The 16858-nt window shown below is 40.6% G+C and overlaps 1 protein-coding gene across 2 annotated transcripts; it reads left to right on the top strand.

The window, feature by feature from the left end:
- The first annotated feature begins 4762 nt into the window (after positions 1 to 4762).
- LOC147888850 (uncharacterized) lies at positions 4763 to 8263 on the top strand. Of its 2 annotated transcripts, XM_087392704.1 has the most exons (7): positions 4765 to 5203; positions 5360 to 5442; positions 6489 to 6659; positions 6760 to 6859; positions 6976 to 7038; positions 7172 to 7263; positions 7379 to 8262. In XM_087392704.1, exons 1-6 carry the CDS (start codon positions 5048 to 5050, stop codon positions 7232 to 7234), a joined length of 636 nt encoding a protein of 211 aa, XP_087248830.1. In that variant the 5' UTR covers positions 4765 to 5047; the 3' UTR covers positions 7235 to 7263; positions 7379 to 8262. The 2 variants fall into 2 exon arrangements, with proteins under 2 accessions (XP_087248831.1, XP_087248830.1); XM_087392705.1 differs by lacking the exon at positions 7172 to 7263 and having other exon boundaries at positions 4763 to 5203; positions 7379 to 8263.
- The last annotated feature ends 8595 nt before the right edge of the window (positions 8264 to 16858 follow it).

The following is a 16858-nucleotide window of genomic DNA, read 5'->3' as shown; positions in this document are numbered from 1 at the left end:
AACAAATATTTGGATCATGTACATCCCCACATGTCTCCATCTGTTATTATATTATTATGCAAGAATGAAGACAAAAAAAAATCAATGCTATCTTATCCTCTATATAAAGATGTGATGCAGTGTTTGAAAGACATTTCCAAATAATGATATTTATTGATAATGTAAATATCATTTCTAAATGATGATATTCATTAATAATTTAAATATTAATCACTTCTAGTGAAACAAGTCCCCCAATTGGAAAGAAAGTTCTGGTACCAAAGTCACGACCTCTTCTATATTATGTGAAGGTATTGGCTTTGCATCTAACTTAGGTTTGCAATGCATGAACCTTTTTTTGGTTTCTTTGAAAAATGTGTACAGTGTCCCTCCATTAATATATGGCATGAAAATCCAATGTGGTGCACTTGTTTGACATAGCCATTGGCCGAACCAGGACGCTATGCATTGTTGATTCCTTCATGAAAGTAAACTGCCTCTTCTCTGCATTGCCTTTAAAACTTTTGGCTACATAATAAGTAATTGGGCTGATGCCTAAGACTCCTTTGATTCTTGCTAGGAAAAGTTGCCCTTCAGACCCAGCACCGATTTTTTTATCCTTATATATTTCATATGCATGATCTTGTAGCCAGGTAGTATAGGTCGCTCTAGGAAAATTCGTAGCTATAATGTCCACTTCTTGCATAGAATCATTATTCGATGTGTTTATTGTGGCATGTGCATATTCCTCGGTTGGACTTGGACCAATCTTCTTCTAAGCTATCACGTACAAATTTGATCGTATACCACGAGCTTTCCTTTGTCTCCACATATTGTGCCAAGCCAAACACTTCTCATTCGAAGATAGCGATTCATCTACATGTTGTGCATGATATGTGATAGTTCCTACGATAGTCGTCACATGCTTTTCCAATTCATCTGACCATGTTACATGCTCTACATTGTTTACCATAGCACGATTTGTAGGAAGCAGAAAAGTTAACGGATTAAAGCTCCTTTAGGACAAATCCTGAGACATTTAAACTCTCTCTCTCTCTCTCTCTCTCTGTCTCTCTCTCTCTTTGCGTTGTGAATGAAATCGTGCAAGTCAAAACAAAAATTGAGATGCATCGGTCTGAAACCATGAAAACTACCGTAAAGATATTTAAACTTTTCAAGATATTAAAGCTTATAAAATTAATAAAGGTTGTTGAACATGTTAAAGCTTCCTTTCATGACATGTTTGTACATTCGTATTCTACCAGAGTCCGTAACCTCTGAGATACATTACCAAGATCAGCTGTTGAAGGGTCTGTATGGGCTTATCCAAGGAGCTGTAGCTTGAGTCTAGGTTTAAGCGATTTAGAGCAAAGAATTGTGCTCTATGGCTCGTTTACTTGGCAAGCATGAAGAAAGAAGAATCAGTGACGAGAGGAGCATCAGGTGCTTTTCACATGAGTAGGGAGCGAGAAGATTTTTTAATCTTCGGAAGCAACAATATTTTTTAATCTCCAAAGCCTCAACATAAAAAGGGTTTGCGACTACGAGCGCTCAATATCCATGACTAGTATTTGTTCTATGAAGAGGAGATATGATTTATTTGACTGCTAACGCATTGGCCTAGGCGTTAGGACCTTATGACTTCGACGCTCCTACCTCCTCTTACTCTTTCTACGAATGCAGCTCATTCTCTGGGGCTAGAAAACTCCAGTGATTCCTCCAATGCTTGCATATTGCACAAAGCAGCTGGAGTGATCACTTGGGAATCTTGTGGAGCTGGGTGATGGACTGCACACTGGCACCCAGCACCACATTCAAAGATTTGGGATAGCCAACAACCTCAAGATCCCTATGAAACCGCTGCAAAATCTCGTTATGCCCCCACTAGACTGTCATCCCATATAGCAAAATCCTCGGCCTGATAATGGCTCTAGAGATCCGATTCCAATACCTTCATTTTCTGGCCTTACAATTTATTTTTTATGTGTCGATTACATGCCTTGGACCTTTTGCACATAAACTGTATTCTGAAGCTACTTTTGCACTCATAAGGCATGCTTCTCCCAACAACCTCCTTTGTGTTGTATCCTCTTTGGTGGGTGAAGGTATTTCACTACGCTATTGCAGAGGGGGTTGACGAGACACACAGTTTGCAAGCAGTTCCAAGGACTACAAATGAGGGGGTTAACGGATGCAAGGTTGGAGGGGGGAGACATGGAGGGAGCCGACGAGGCGATCGAAAGGGATGCCAGCAGAGTGGAGTTGGAGGGGGGGGTAGACATCGGGAGGGAGGGCGTTGTAGTAAGGGAATTTTTGTTGTAAGGAAGTGCAGTTCTCAATCAATTCCAAGCAGGCATCGTGGTCCAAGCCGACGTGGAGGGATCGACATAGGCTATCGTCGGGTTCATCGAAGAAGGGGGAGATGTGGAGGGAGCCGACAGGGTGATGGAAAGGGATGCCAAAGTGGAGCTAGAGGGGGAGTAATGGGCGATGGAGCGAGAAGCGAGGAGAGACCAGAGGGGGTCAGGGTCAACGATGCGGGTGAGGCAACCTTGGCTGAAGTGGGAGGAGAAGGGGATAGCACTCGGCAGCTGAGGAGGATGTTAAGCATAGCGTTTCTGCATGTGGTGGAGGATCCAGCGGTGGAGGCCATCGATGGAGTGAGTGGAGATGTTGGATGGAAGGGAGGCCATCAATACGTCAGAAGGGGAGCTGGAAAAGCTGCAAAGCTAGGTGGTGTTTGTTGTAAGGAGCAATTCATATTAGATGACAATAGATAGAAGACAATCTTCTTTTTCTTCTCTGTCTAAACGATGGTGGCATTCATCTTACTTTCCAGGAATCAATCTAAACAAGAACCTATTGAACACTCAGAGAAGCGATGAACATACGATCAATGGTTAGTAGCAGTGAAGGTTGGGTGCGCGAAGAAGGGCTATTTGCGCAAAAAAATCCCACCTACACAAAAACTCCCACGCAATCCCAAGTTGACAAAGATTGGGGACAACATAGACATCTAATGCATATATAAGCACAAGCTAACTTGAAAAGCTTCTGTCAAAAGCCATTTTTTTCTATTTTTGCGCTTTTAAAAGCATTACATGAAAAGCTCACGTGAAAAGCTTTTGTCAAACATCAACCGTTTAGATCAATTTACATCAATGGCCTCTATTCATGACACATGGCTCAAGGAGATGTGAGAAAACCCAAACATCTCTTTAGGCTGCCTACTGTAAACATGATTATATATATTTATAGACATATGTATATATATGTGTGTGTGTGTATTACTATTTTTAAATTTATATGTATATATATAATATTTATATATTGATATTTATTTAGATAAACAAAAACACGTGTGTGTGTGTGTGTGTATAGAGAGAGAGAGAGAGAGAGAGAGAGAGAGAGAGAGAGAGAGAAAAGAGAGAGGGGAGAAGGTGAGGGAGGCATAGAGAGTAGCCATAGTGAGCAAAGGTGGGACGGTGTCTAAGAGAGAATCTGTAAGGAAGAGTTGAGGTTAGGTGTGGAGGGGTGGAGGAGTGGGTGAGTGATGATGGAAGCGAGGGGAAGCAACCATAAGGAGATGGGAGGGGAAGGTGGAGCAAAGATGATGTAGGTTGAGAGAGTAGCTGTGGAAGGAGGGAGTAGTGAGTGGAGGTTAGGGACTAAGGGAGCAATCATAAGGAGTGGGGAGGAGGAGGTGGATAAAATTGAGGGGGTTTAAAGACATCTGAAAGAAAAAAGTGGTGGAAGAAGTTGGTAGGGAGCAGAGGTGAGGGGCAAAGTGAGCAGCCATGCCACAAGGAGAAAGGATGGAGACATGGAGAAAAGGACAGAGAGCAACTGCAAGGAGGCTAGCTTGCAAGAATAAGAAGACGAAGATGGAGAGCAATTGTGCAAGGGGGGTGGTGGTGGGTAGAGAAAAGGGGTGGAGGGAGAAGCCACAAGGAGAGGGGAGGTGAAGCTCCGGTGAAGGAACAACCACGAGGAGAGGGGAGGTGAGGATAATGGCTGGAGCAGTGATGAGGGGAGCAACTATTGCACAGAGGGGGTGAAGGTCATGAAGGGAGAGAGACTAGAGAGAGGGTGGGAGGATCATGAAGTAGTGAGCGGAATTGAGAGAGAGGTAGAGAGCAAAGGGTGGCGAGAGATCTAGGAAGAGAGGAGAGAAAGTAGAGAGGGAAGGACAAAACAAAAGAGGTCAGAGGTGGTGATGAGCTTTATGGTCATAAGGGATAGATATCAAGGCTACACTTGCCTCAGCCCACGATGAGATAAATTCAGATATCAGTATTAGTCGAGGGGGTGGGATAGTGTAAGGTTTAGTTAATAAAATGTTTGAGAAAATAATTCATTTTAGTTTACCATATGAGTGGTAAGAAAACTTATAGCTTTGGCTAGCTTGGGTATTTGCCCATGGGAGACGGATCAAGATACTTGTGGGTAATAAGAATTAACCAACAATAGGTAGTAACTAGTATGCAACCTGCGCGTTGCTACGAGAGAGAGAGAGAGAGAGAGAGAGAGAGAGAGAGAGAGAGCTCCTTTTAGCACATGCATTGATTGGTTCTTAAATTGCTAATTAATTAACCTTGCATACTTGGATTAAAACCCACACATTGCTGTGAGAGAGAGAGAGAGAGAGAGAGAGAGCTAATCAATTAACCTTGCATACTTGGATTGGCTTTTGAAATTTTGACTAAGTCTTAACCCATGGCTTTATCTCCTCCTTTAATTCCATTGACCTTCCATCTCCTCCTTCCTCCCAAAGGTAAACTTCCATCTCCTCCATTCCATTGACCTTCTATCTTCTCCTTTCTCCCAAAGTTGCCTCTTGTCTTTCCTCCTCCTCCCCACTCAAAACATGCCTCTTGTCTTTCCACCTCCTCCCCTCTCCCAACCTCCATCCAAGAGCTCTTTCTTTGTGACACGTGGAAGGCTCTTCTCTTCCAAGGTACCAAGTGTCCTTGCTTTTTTTTCCCTTTGTCCATGGTTAAGAGCTTAAAGAAAGATGGCTCTCCAAACCTTCACCTAAGTGCATAAGGCCTCAAAATTAAAGCTTGGAATGCATTTACAGGAAGGCAAGGCAAAATTTTTACCAATTTGTGTTCAAAAAGGTCTTCGTTTTTTTATCGCTAATTTATTTATATCTGTCGATCTGGGTTCCTCCATGGATGATCGATATGGAGACCCTCCGCCAGATCAAAGGCCTCTCTACTTGGTATGTGCTTTGTAATTAGGTCTTTCTTGCCGCTGCTTTCCATGCATTTTTAAGCTTTTGCTTTCGTGTGCACGCTGTTTTAATTTTGCCCCGGTGCACAGAGCCAGGAGGCCTTTGCTGAGTGGAGAGTCGATTCTGTGTGTTGGGCATTCTTAGGTGAACGTTTATATCATCCACACCATTCGTTTTCTCAACAAATTCTCCGCAATTTGTGAGGAGAAGATTGCGGAAGTTCATCGGTAAGCGCATCTTGCCATGCTGCGCACGAATGTGCCTAGCCGTCATTCTTACTACATGTAAAGTAACAGCAAACAAATTAATACTAGTCGAATGGCGAACATATGTTAACAATGAAATGGCCTATCGGTAGCCCGAGAGTTTCAAGCTTCTGGTGAAGTTTATGTACTGCCCCTGTTGTCAAAAGGATGTGCTCGCAGATATCCTGACTTCTAAGCTGTTCTCATACCCAGAGGAAATCCGGAAACTAGGACTTTATGTACTGACATTTGCAGGTCGTACAGAAAAGCAGAAGACAGATTCGCATCATAAATGGCGGTTGATACTCACAATTCAATTACTTTTTGAAAAGAGAAAACAGAAGAAGGTGTACAATTGCTCTCTATTTTTTCTGCCACCCCATGACCTATAAGGACGACTACACCCTCAACTATGTCCGTCAGGAGAGTGCATGTGAAGCAGCATAGGACTGGCTTGTATCTGCAGCCTTGGTGTCTCCTGCATGCAGTTCGTAAATTCAACCAGTGCTTCACGTTGGTGCAAGTTTTGTGCATGGAGTTGTGCTTGTGTCTTTGAAGACCTGGTCTTTGATTGCTTCTAGCATGCTTGTATCTTGGTGATTTCCCATGTGTGTGTGTGTGTGTGTGTATAAACTCCTAAACAGTTCAGGGAAAATTATTCCCTTTTTCTTTTAGAATAAGTTAGATTTGTGTGGGTGAACCCTAATTTCAGAATATCCTTAATAAAAATAGACTTCTCAAACGTTGGATCCAGGTTCTTTTCCTCAAGGCTAAAGAGGAGTATGTGATGCCTTTAAGTGAGTTCCTGAGAGCTTTACATGCAGCAACAGCTTGGGTTACTGTCTATTGTCTCAAGGTTTCAAATCTTGTCTAAAGTGAAGGCTCACAAAAGCTTGTGAGAGTGTGAAATGCCTTGTCTTGAATGCAACTTACCAAAAGACATAGCACTACAATTGAAGTAATTATGCAAACCAATGAGGCGGTGGTGAGGTAACTTCAGTGCCACTGACAGTTTGCTAAAATTGCAGGAGGATACTGCAGATTGATGCAATGCTTTCACTTTTGGAGGGAAAACTTCGAAGTATAGATGGTCTGGACAGGGTGGAGGACCCTTCTGCTCCTGATGTAGTGCCAGATGTACCCCTGTTGAGCACTGAGGGAGTTTCAGAAGATGACAGTGGTGTTACAGTCTTATCAAGGTTTTGAGATATCATCCAAACTTCTCTCAGCTCTATGCAGCTTTTCTGCTATTGTCTGCAATTTTTATCTCATAATAAATATTATTAAAATTGAATGCAGCGGAGGGGCTCTTACAGCATCAACTTCAACCACATTGGTCGAGCAGCCAACATTATCAGATTTATCGTCCCCATTAACGGAGCAGCAGCCCATTTCCATGGTAAGTGCTTACAAGGTTGGCAGGGGGACACGTTTTTGTGGGAGATCAAACAATCTTTCAAGCAGAGCAGTATGGACTTATTTTGCAATCATGCGGTGGAATGACCTTGTTACCAGATTAAGGATGACCCAAACTTTTCTCGGTTCTTACGCATGCTGCGGGTTGGGGTTCCTGAGAAAGTAAGTGCGCTCTTTGGCAACAAAATTCTGATTAGTAGTTATTTCCCCAAGAGTTTGGCGTTATTTTCGATTTGGCATCTGGATCAGAAAAATTAAGTTGAGATTTTGATGGTGTTTATTTGTTATGACACAGGCTGTAAAGCTGCAAATGTCTATCGAGGGTTATGACCCCTGTTTGCTGGATAGACCAGATTGATACTCACCTGTGGTGTAAATCCTGAGACAGTAAGTGCTCTGTTTGGCAACAAATTCCCGAATAGTTGTTATTTCCCCAAGGGTCATTTTCCATGTCAGAAGAATTAAGTGGGGATTTTTATGGTGTTTATTTGTTATGGCACAGGCCGTGAAGCTGCAAATGTCTATTGAGGGTGATGACCCGTCTTTGCTGGATAGATCAGATTGAAACTCATCTGTGGTGCAATTCAATGTTTGCAGAAGTTTAGCATGCATGCAGGTTTATCACATTTGGAAGTAGTGACTCGCTACTTTTTAATCTATGTTTTATCTCTTCTTGATCCCAGCATGTATCAAGGTCTGCAGAAAGCACCATTTTTGTTTTTAAAACAAATTCATACTGGAATAATTTGAAAGAGAGAGTTTGTTGTCTCTTCCTTATTCCTCAATCCTCCGAACTGATAAAGGTGTGACAGAGATGTAACAACTGTCGGCATCTTTGTATGGGGACTGAGATAGTAAGCTCTAAATGGTGCTAAGCTTTTGGACACCTCTAAATTTTGACATAGGAGTAAGGACAATTCAAGGGAGTGCTTATGAGCTTTTGCACCATGTGAGAAAAATTAGCCTCTTAGCGCTCTTGCCTAGGTTTTCCATGTTTGTAGCTTTTATAATAACTTAACAAATATGGGAGGGACAATCTGGGTCATTTGCACAGGGCACACTGCGGAGGCAAAGCTGACGAGGTTGATGGAGGAGGCATCTACGCAACTGAAGCATAGTGTGCTGGGGAGAGTCCTTGCTATGTCAATAGGTTCTCTACATTGGGAATTCACACCGTAGGCTTTGTGAATGCCTGCATTCACAGTGTATTTCAATGGAGGTACACTGCATAGAATGCTTTGCAGACATGAGAAACTTTTATCAACTCTAATTTTGATTTTGATGCAGAGCTGGAGTATTTTGATAGGATAAAGAAAACTATGGCTTTTGTACCAGAACTTTCATTTGCTCTTTGATTGGGCTTACAAGCTTTAGAGGAGCAGGTGCAATGCTAGACTATGCGTTGACAAGCAAGTGTAAATCGGGATTTGTGATTGGGGGCACACAAATTGTATGGCAAATTCAAAATGGAACGTGCTACTTGGGTACTCCGATTAAACATATATAGATGATAATAAAAGAATAGGGGCAGATAGAGAGAAGCTTTCTACCAATGGAGCTCCACTTTGAAGGGAATAAGTACTGCCCTATCATGCAAGCCTTTGAAGCAAGTGGACATAAATAGAATAAGGGGCAAAACGAGAAAACTCTTTCAAAAAAATGAACTTTTTCATTGACGTCCGAATGGGGTCCATAGAAAAGAAGTCATTGACATGCAAAAGTGGATTGAGAGATATAAAGAGGTCAAAACAGAAAGAGTAAGTGAGAGGAGTAGATTTATAGCAAAATTGTAGGCAATCATATTCACAAGACCTTGCTCTTCTCCCTAAAGACATGTCACGTGATTTGATGTCTGAGCTTCAATCCCACCAAGGGATTCAATCTGTACTACCTTTGTATAAGAAGTACACATGCCTTTCATCAATTCTTGGTCAAAGTTTTCACGTCCCATAAGTTTTTCCCTTTGAAAATTAGTTGCAAATCTTTACAAAATCCTTAACTTTGTAAATTTTATTGTCACCTAGTGAGTTTGCTTTTATTTTTAGCATTGTTTGGAAGTGGAGATTTGGAATCTCCTTTTGTGAATTTTCACATGTAATTATTATTTTTAAAAGTAGTTTGCTTAGGTGAAAGGTTATGGTCTTGTCAAACTAAATTAAACCACAAGTTCTAAATAAGACTAGGATGGCGCTCTATATGTGTAAGGTATATATGCTTGCCAGTATGTGTAGGCATGTGAAAGGTTTTTCTTTCAAACAAAAGTAACACGATTAAATTATCCTTGCCACCTATGGGTACTCTTGCTAGCTTTTGTGTAGTCTCATTCCTCTCATTCCTTACTCTCCAGCCATGCAACTTGGCGGCTTATGATTTTGGTGTTACAATAGAGGGAAAATGTCATTAAAGGTTGCTTTTTATTAGATGTGGACAATCACCTAAAATGACGGGGTTTATATACACCTATATCGAATGGGTTCAATACATGAATTGCTAAAATGATATATTCACTATGGTCGTGATGGATTGATTATAGTGATGGCATTTGCAATTGCTCATGACATGAAGAACCACCAAAAGGATATATACACAAATTCCTATGTGGGGACTTACCAAAGAATTTATGAATCGTTGAAAGAGTTTATAGTGAAAGTGCATTGATGTGTGAACAAAACGTGAAGGCTCTCAATGTGTTGAGGCAATCATCCTAATTTTAGTATGAGATTATTGAGATTTTTCAGGTTTAATCGAAGGCATAATTTTGATAAGTATAGTAAATTCCATTATTTGCCATGCTTTTTTGTACATCTAGATATATATTATTTGTAGCTATATTATCCATTACTCTTTAAGTCTTCTAAATGAAAGGACTAGGGTATTGAATGTCCTTCAAATTAAAGGACTTGGGTGAGCTAGACCAATTTGGAAGATACAACAACAAATGCATCACGCTCATAATTGGTTGAGTTGTACCATGATATAAAACTCATTTAGAAGTTTAATTGAGCAAAAGTGTGTTTAGGTTGCCATTTCAAAGCTTGGTAGTTTTAGCAATGTACACAAGTTACATACAAGGCTCAACATTTCATGGACCTAGGATATTCGCCATCACATTATCTTCAATTTCTAGTGTGGGCATTGGGAGGATAGAAAAGGGTCTCACTTTGCGTGAAGGCAATTATTTTGGTACATAAGGATAATTTAAAGCTTACCATCGGCTATCGTTACACATTGGGAAGAAAAGGTTTAAGCTCCAATTGCCCTAGTGACTTCCAAGAAAAATTATATTTCTATATACCAAATTGTAAGAGAGGAGGATGTGAATATGAGTGCTTATGTGGATGGATCTCAATGAGTCAATGGCCACACACATGATAATTAGGATGCACTTTTCTCGTTTGAAAATCTATGTTTCCATAACGGCTCTAAAACATATAGATAATTTGTACCATTACACATGGGACCATATCTCACACGATGACATATTGTACCCACTAGCGATCGGTGTTTTTTTTGTCCTTTATAAGAGTACATCCCATCTTGAAGTACATTATGGTATGTCATTTCTATGATTCAAATCTGTTAATTAATCCCTTCAAGGTAGGAGGGTTAATTGAATTACTAGATAAAATGTGAAATCGCTACTTACCTTGTTCATGTCTGTGAAAATAAATAATTGGAGAAGTCTGGAGAAAAGATACAAGAAGTATCAATATTCACGTAGGTACTTTACATAGAATACGATTTTAACATAGGAAACAAATGTGTCATTCGACAAGATCCATTATTCTTGCAATAAAACCATCAAATATGAAGCTATATCATAAAGTTTTCATTCACTTCATGGATCTTCATTCATTCAATTCTTAAAAACATCATGACTTCTGCACAAGGGTTGTAGTATATGTAATTAGAACTAATGTGAATATGATAAGACAAAGATACTATTTTTTTATTTTTATTTCTTGATAACACACACACACACACACAATCCCTTCCTCCATTGGTTTGGCCACTCTCATTAGATCTCCCCTCGACAACCCCCCTTAATTTCCCTAATTTCTTTTCCCTCAAACTCCCTTTTTCTCCCCTTAATTTGTCTCTAATTTTCTTCATATTTGTTTCTCTCTCTACCCTCTCCTTGTCTCTCTCTACCATCTCTCTCTTCCTACATCTTCCTCTTTTTTGACCCTACCCCCCGGGGATCTCTCTCTCTCTCTCTCTCTTATGTTTTCTCTTAATTTTTTTCTTTGTAATTTCTCATTAATTATTTTATATCCCCAATTTTTAAATTAAGTCTACTTTTTCATTACAACTTGTGATAATAGTATAAATGCCCTGGCCTCCCAAGGTATTCCCTGACCTCCCCCCAAATAACCCTCCCTGCCTTGGTTTTTTACCCTTCTTGTTTAATGTCTCCTTTCTTGTTTAATTTTTCCTTTTTGGGTTAGTTTTACACTACCCCAAATTGCGCTAATTCATATTACTCTCCCTACCTAATCATCTGACTACATTTATCTCCCTAAGTAACCGCCCCCGCTAACTACTCTTTATCTTCCCTTCATTATTATAATTATTTACAACTATCCCTAACCTAACCCTCCCAACCCCCCCAAACCAACCCCCAACCCCTCCGACTTCTAAAACCTCCAAACTCTCCCACGACCTTCCACTCTCGATTGCTCTTCTCCTCCCCGACTACGTACCCTATTTAAACCCCTTACACTCCTACGTATTCATTGTCTACTCCTAAGTCCTCTCACCACTAAGTCCTCGCTAGCTCGCTGGTCTTCTCTACCCCCTTTTCGCTCAGACTAGCTGCTTGCCTACCTCAGCTTTGTGATGTCTGTCTACACCTCCCCCTGCAGCAGCAACCGCAATTTGCACCTTCTCCGCCCGCAGTAGCACCATGACCCTAGTCAACTCTTCCCACCACTCCATCGCTATACGCTTCACACACTCTCCTAGTGCCATGATTCGCGACTGTGTCCCGTTGTCCATCCTTGCTACTCGTCGTACCCGAGTTTTTGAACCTTGGACTCACAAAGTCATAGGTGCTCCTTAATTTCCCCCCCAAAATTTTAGCCTCCTTTTTATTTAGGTGCCCCCCCCCCCCCCCCCCCCCCTTCCCCCTTATCCCCCTTCTTTGAAAACCCCCCCATATGTCCCCCTTAACCCCCCTTGTAAAATCTCTCTCCTTTACCCCCTTCTTTTAATTTCTATCTTTAAAATATGCCTCTCCTTAACCCCCTTTCTTTATCTCTCTTAAAAAATTTTAATTAAAAAACCCTCTTTTTTATTTTCCTTAATTCTTTGATTCTCCCATCTTCAAAATGTTTCTCTTCATTTCCCCTCTTATGTCTATATACTTGTTATTTCCCCTTTTAATCATAGTGTAATTAAACGCTCTCATTGTTACTTTATTCCTCGTTATCTCCCTTATTACCCTACACTTTCCAAATTTTATTCTTAACCCTTCTTAAGATTTTATTTCTTTCAATTAAAAGAAAAAGATTTTATTTTATTATTCAAAAAGGTTGTTTCTTATAGTCCTCATCCCATCAAAGTCCTTACCCCTCTCTTTTTTTCCATTTTCTTTACCTAATATTTTAAACATTTCATCATCTTTAATATTTTCTTCTTAGATTACCTTTACTTAGATTAATTTTTTCTATCCCATTCCTTAACCCTCTTTTCCACAGGGGAAGTGTTGCTAAGCAAACGACATATTTTCACAACTAATCGATCAAAAATAGGGTCGACATCATTGTGCTTGACTCAAGCACTTAGCACAAAGTTTGACATAGCGGAAATACATAAACCAATCTATCTCGGGCATGTCTCTGTTGAACATGCTCAATCGTGCCCCGAGAGCCTGAGACCTTAGCAAGGCTATGTATAACATTACCTGGTTGGAGTCAATTCTGAAGCATGAAACTCTTTGGGTTACGTGTCACCCTATTAGTCCTTAGAGTGAAATAGAAGCTTGTCAAACCATCATCGGCTATGCGTTAGTGTGCTCCAGCAGTTCTACCCCGCATTAGATACTGCAGCAGGTATCCCAAGTTGCTCATGAGGTAGGCTCAAGGGAGGAAGGTCTTGTATGAGTGTGGTGGGTTGAATCAATCCATTGAAATCCATTATGCTCATATTACTTCTTTGATCTAGAGCACGAAACCCATTACAAGAATCATGAGGCCTCAAAGCATGCAGTTGTCATAAATCCACATGGCTTCATGCTCAAGGGGGAATGTGCACATTGACAACCTCATGGTTACCTGTCCCATACCAAGTGGGGGTGTAAATGTCTATGGTTCCATTTGCCCCTCATGGGATGTTAGTGGGGTCTCACCTCTTTTCCTACAAGGCCATTCGTTGCCCAACACATTTTTTCCTATTGTCCTATGTATAAAGTGCAGAGTTCCCTCGGTAATTCCCACATAGTGACTATTTAATTATTGGTCACTCGTTTTTTCTAGTAGTAGCTAGTGAGGCTGGTAATATGTGCTATATAATAAGATGCCATAATCTAATGCCAAAAATTACAATATTGGCCTAATATTCCACTTGCCATTGCTCATAACACTATATAAGTTCATACATGGATCAATGCCTATATGTATATATATATATATATATATATATATATATATGTATGTATGTATGTATGTATGTATGTATGTATGTATGTATGTATGTATGTATATATACATATATATATATATATATATATATATATATATGTATGTATATATATATGTATATATATGTATATATATGTGTATATATATGTATATATATGTGTATATATATGTATATATATGTGTATATATATGTATATATATGTATATATATGTATATATAGTATATATATATGTATATATAGTATATATATATGTATATATATGTATATGTATATATAGTATATATATATGTGTATATATATATATATATGTGTGTGTGTGTGTGTGTGTGTGTGTGTGCATATATATATATATATATATATATATATATATATGTATGTATGTATGTATACATACATACATACATACATACATACATACATACACACATATATATATATATAAATATAATTTTTGAGAATATCATATGCAAATATGGATGCCCTTTGCAGCTTGTCAGTGACCAACATACACATTTCTTAATGATGTGATGTAGTCTCTTAAGAAAGAATTCAATATCATGCATATGGTCTCCACTACCTACTATCCTCAAGGCAATGGTGAAGCCGAGTCAACAAACAAGACACTTAAGCTCATCCTCACTAAGACAGTGCAATCACATGTCATTCTGCTTTGTGGGTATATCGGGCTGCTTACCACCAATCTTACACCCTTTCATATGGCCTTTGGCTTGGAAGAAGTTATTTATTGTTTTGAGTCTCTAAATTTCTACCGAGCATCACTTATATTAGTCCAAAACAATCAAGGGAGGATTGTATCCGCTAAGCCACCTAGATGAGTTACGCCTCCAAGCAACTTGGTCACAATTGGTGATACAATGCAGGAGAGAGGCTTGGCATGACATGCATATTGTGCCTAAGCATTTGAGGAAGGGTATGCTCGTGTTACTTTATAATGCTGAGTTGGAGCCTATTAAAACTAATTTCAATTTGGGTTGGAATAGATTCTACCGAGACTAGTTGAAGTTTTTGACAATGGGACAATTCACCTCGAAGATTTACAAGACAATGTGTTCTTCGAGTTTTATAATGGAAGCAAATTAAAGACATATCGAGTAGCGAGTTCTTCGAACAGGCTGAACTTGGACATGGATCACTCAGTTGACAATGACACTGTGGATTTCACAAAAAATAGAGTGCCAGTTAGTTGTTTGGTCACAATGGAGGAGATGCGTCGTATGCCGCCATGTGGTAGTTTAACGTTGTGGGCACGTTAATGCAAAATCATCATGCTAAAGAAAGGGAGGCTCATGCAACCATTGATATGATGGGACGCCTAGTTATAGATCCCATTACATTTGGTTAGGGACTACAGTCATCATTTTCAATTGCATTCTCAGTCTATTGCTACTCTTACATATGTGTCGTCTTCATCGTCATTTACAATAGCTCTAAGCTTTCCGTCGCCCTTCCTACTCTCTTTGTTTCTATCACACCAGTTTATTTCCTTTGCTACCCAGCCTCTTCATCAGTCGTCTCCTTCTTCAATTAGTGCTTACGTTGTTCTCATGGTCATGGAGAGAGGAGAGCATGCCCATTGTAAAGAAAAGGAGGAGGACCTCTTGCGTATCACCTCCGCACCCTATTGAGGATTTCTCCAGTGATATCCTCACGGGAATCTTGTAGACTAATCATCTGATGAAGTTCACTAGCCTACCTTGGAAAGAACTGTGGGATGAAGAGCTGGTAAAGGAGATTTTGGATTTGTATGATGAGGAAGATTACAGCCTCATGATTAATGACATGCATGTCCGGATTAGCTTTGAGCTATTAAAGAAGGCCTTTAAGCTGAAGTAGCATTGTAACCCTGCAAAGTTTGTGGATGCCAAGTGGTGTGATGCCTACTTCAAGGACAATAGATATTAGCTATTCCTCCTCCCAGGGTTATCTAACTAGCAAGGATGCCAACGAAAGCCTAAGGACAACTTGCAGATTCCTATTCGAGTTCATTGGCCTGAAGAAGAACATCAAATACATCCCAAGGCAATATGCTTGGGTTGTCTTGGTAGTGGAGGATCGGCATTTGGGACCCAACTATGGGCAGTGAGTAAAGGCCAGTCACATCGCAAGCTCAACCCACATCTTTGCATGTTGCAACACTATTTGCTGTTGGGATGGTTTCCTTGGCCCAATGCATTACCCCTACCAGGGGGAAGCATGACCATCAGGGTCTAGAAATGATGAACACCCAAAGGAGGGTGAACTAGGTATCAAGGGGTTGGAAGTGCAGGGTCAAGATGAGGGGCAAGGGCCGAGCAACTAGAAAGATAAGGAGCATGACAAAAGCACTAGGGAGAAGGCCCAAGAGCAAGTCTAGAGGGCTAACCAAGGTGCCAAGCGGAAGGCACATGACAAGGGATCCAAGCAAAGAAAGGAGGAGGAGGAGAAGACAAGCATGATAAGGGTGTAGAAGGGCCCCATGATAAAGTGGCATAGGGGAATAACAATGAAGGCACCTTAGAGCAACAAGAACAGAACAACCCAAAGGGGAACAATGTCAACGACACCTCCAAGTAACCAAAAGAGGACAATCCGGAGGGGAATAGCCAAAAGAGCACCTTTGAGGATGTGGAGAAAGGATCACCAAGAGGGCAGAAGGCAATGGGACACCTGAGTAGTAGCGGGAAGAAGAAGTGGTACCACATTGGCCACCTACCTCCACCCCCCTTGCCTCTACATAGCCTACCTCATGCAAAACTATTTCCCTTAGACCCCCTATTAATAAAGAACAATCATTGAGATCGGGCTACCTACCAAGAGCTAGTGGTATGTGCTAAGGGAGAATATGGTGTACACGGTGCACACATTAGATTTCTTGGCCAACCACTGGCTCCCTCCATAGGTACTTGAGCATAATCTCTTCCTTCAAACACAGTACCGGGAGGAGATGTCCAATTTTTTTGAGCCAATTGCTATCCTATGCCGGGCTAAGGTGGATTTGTCTTTAGGGTGCAAGTCCCTCCAAGTTCAATTGGATGAAAGGAATGCGATTTGTGAAGAGATACTCCAAAACTATTCGCAACTGCACCAAGCCCCGAGCCAAAGATGGATTATGGCAGCTTGTAGTGTGAGGTGGATAGGTTAAGGGAACTGTCTACCAAGGCCAAGGGTGAGGGGATGAACTTGGTAGGGCAGAAATGCAGCATGCCTTGCAGTGCGGTCAGTATAGGCGGCCTTTGAAGCTCGACAATAGCACAAGGAACTTAGAGCTAGATCGACGTCTTGGAAAAAGAAAATGCACGACTAAGGTAGGCTGCTATAGAGAACTAGGACTTGAAGGAG

The sequence above is a fragment of the Dipteris shenzhenensis genome, chromosome 21, assembly GCF_047967505.1.
Source record: "Dipteris shenzhenensis isolate YYH24624 ecotype China chromosome 21, Dip_SZ_1.0, whole genome shotgun sequence".
Lineage (NCBI taxonomy): Eukaryota > Viridiplantae > Streptophyta > Polypodiopsida > Gleicheniales > Dipteridaceae > Dipteris > Dipteris shenzhenensis.
The sequence above is the reverse complement of the archived record's forward strand: the minus strand, read 5'-3'. Positions and strand labels throughout refer to the sequence as shown.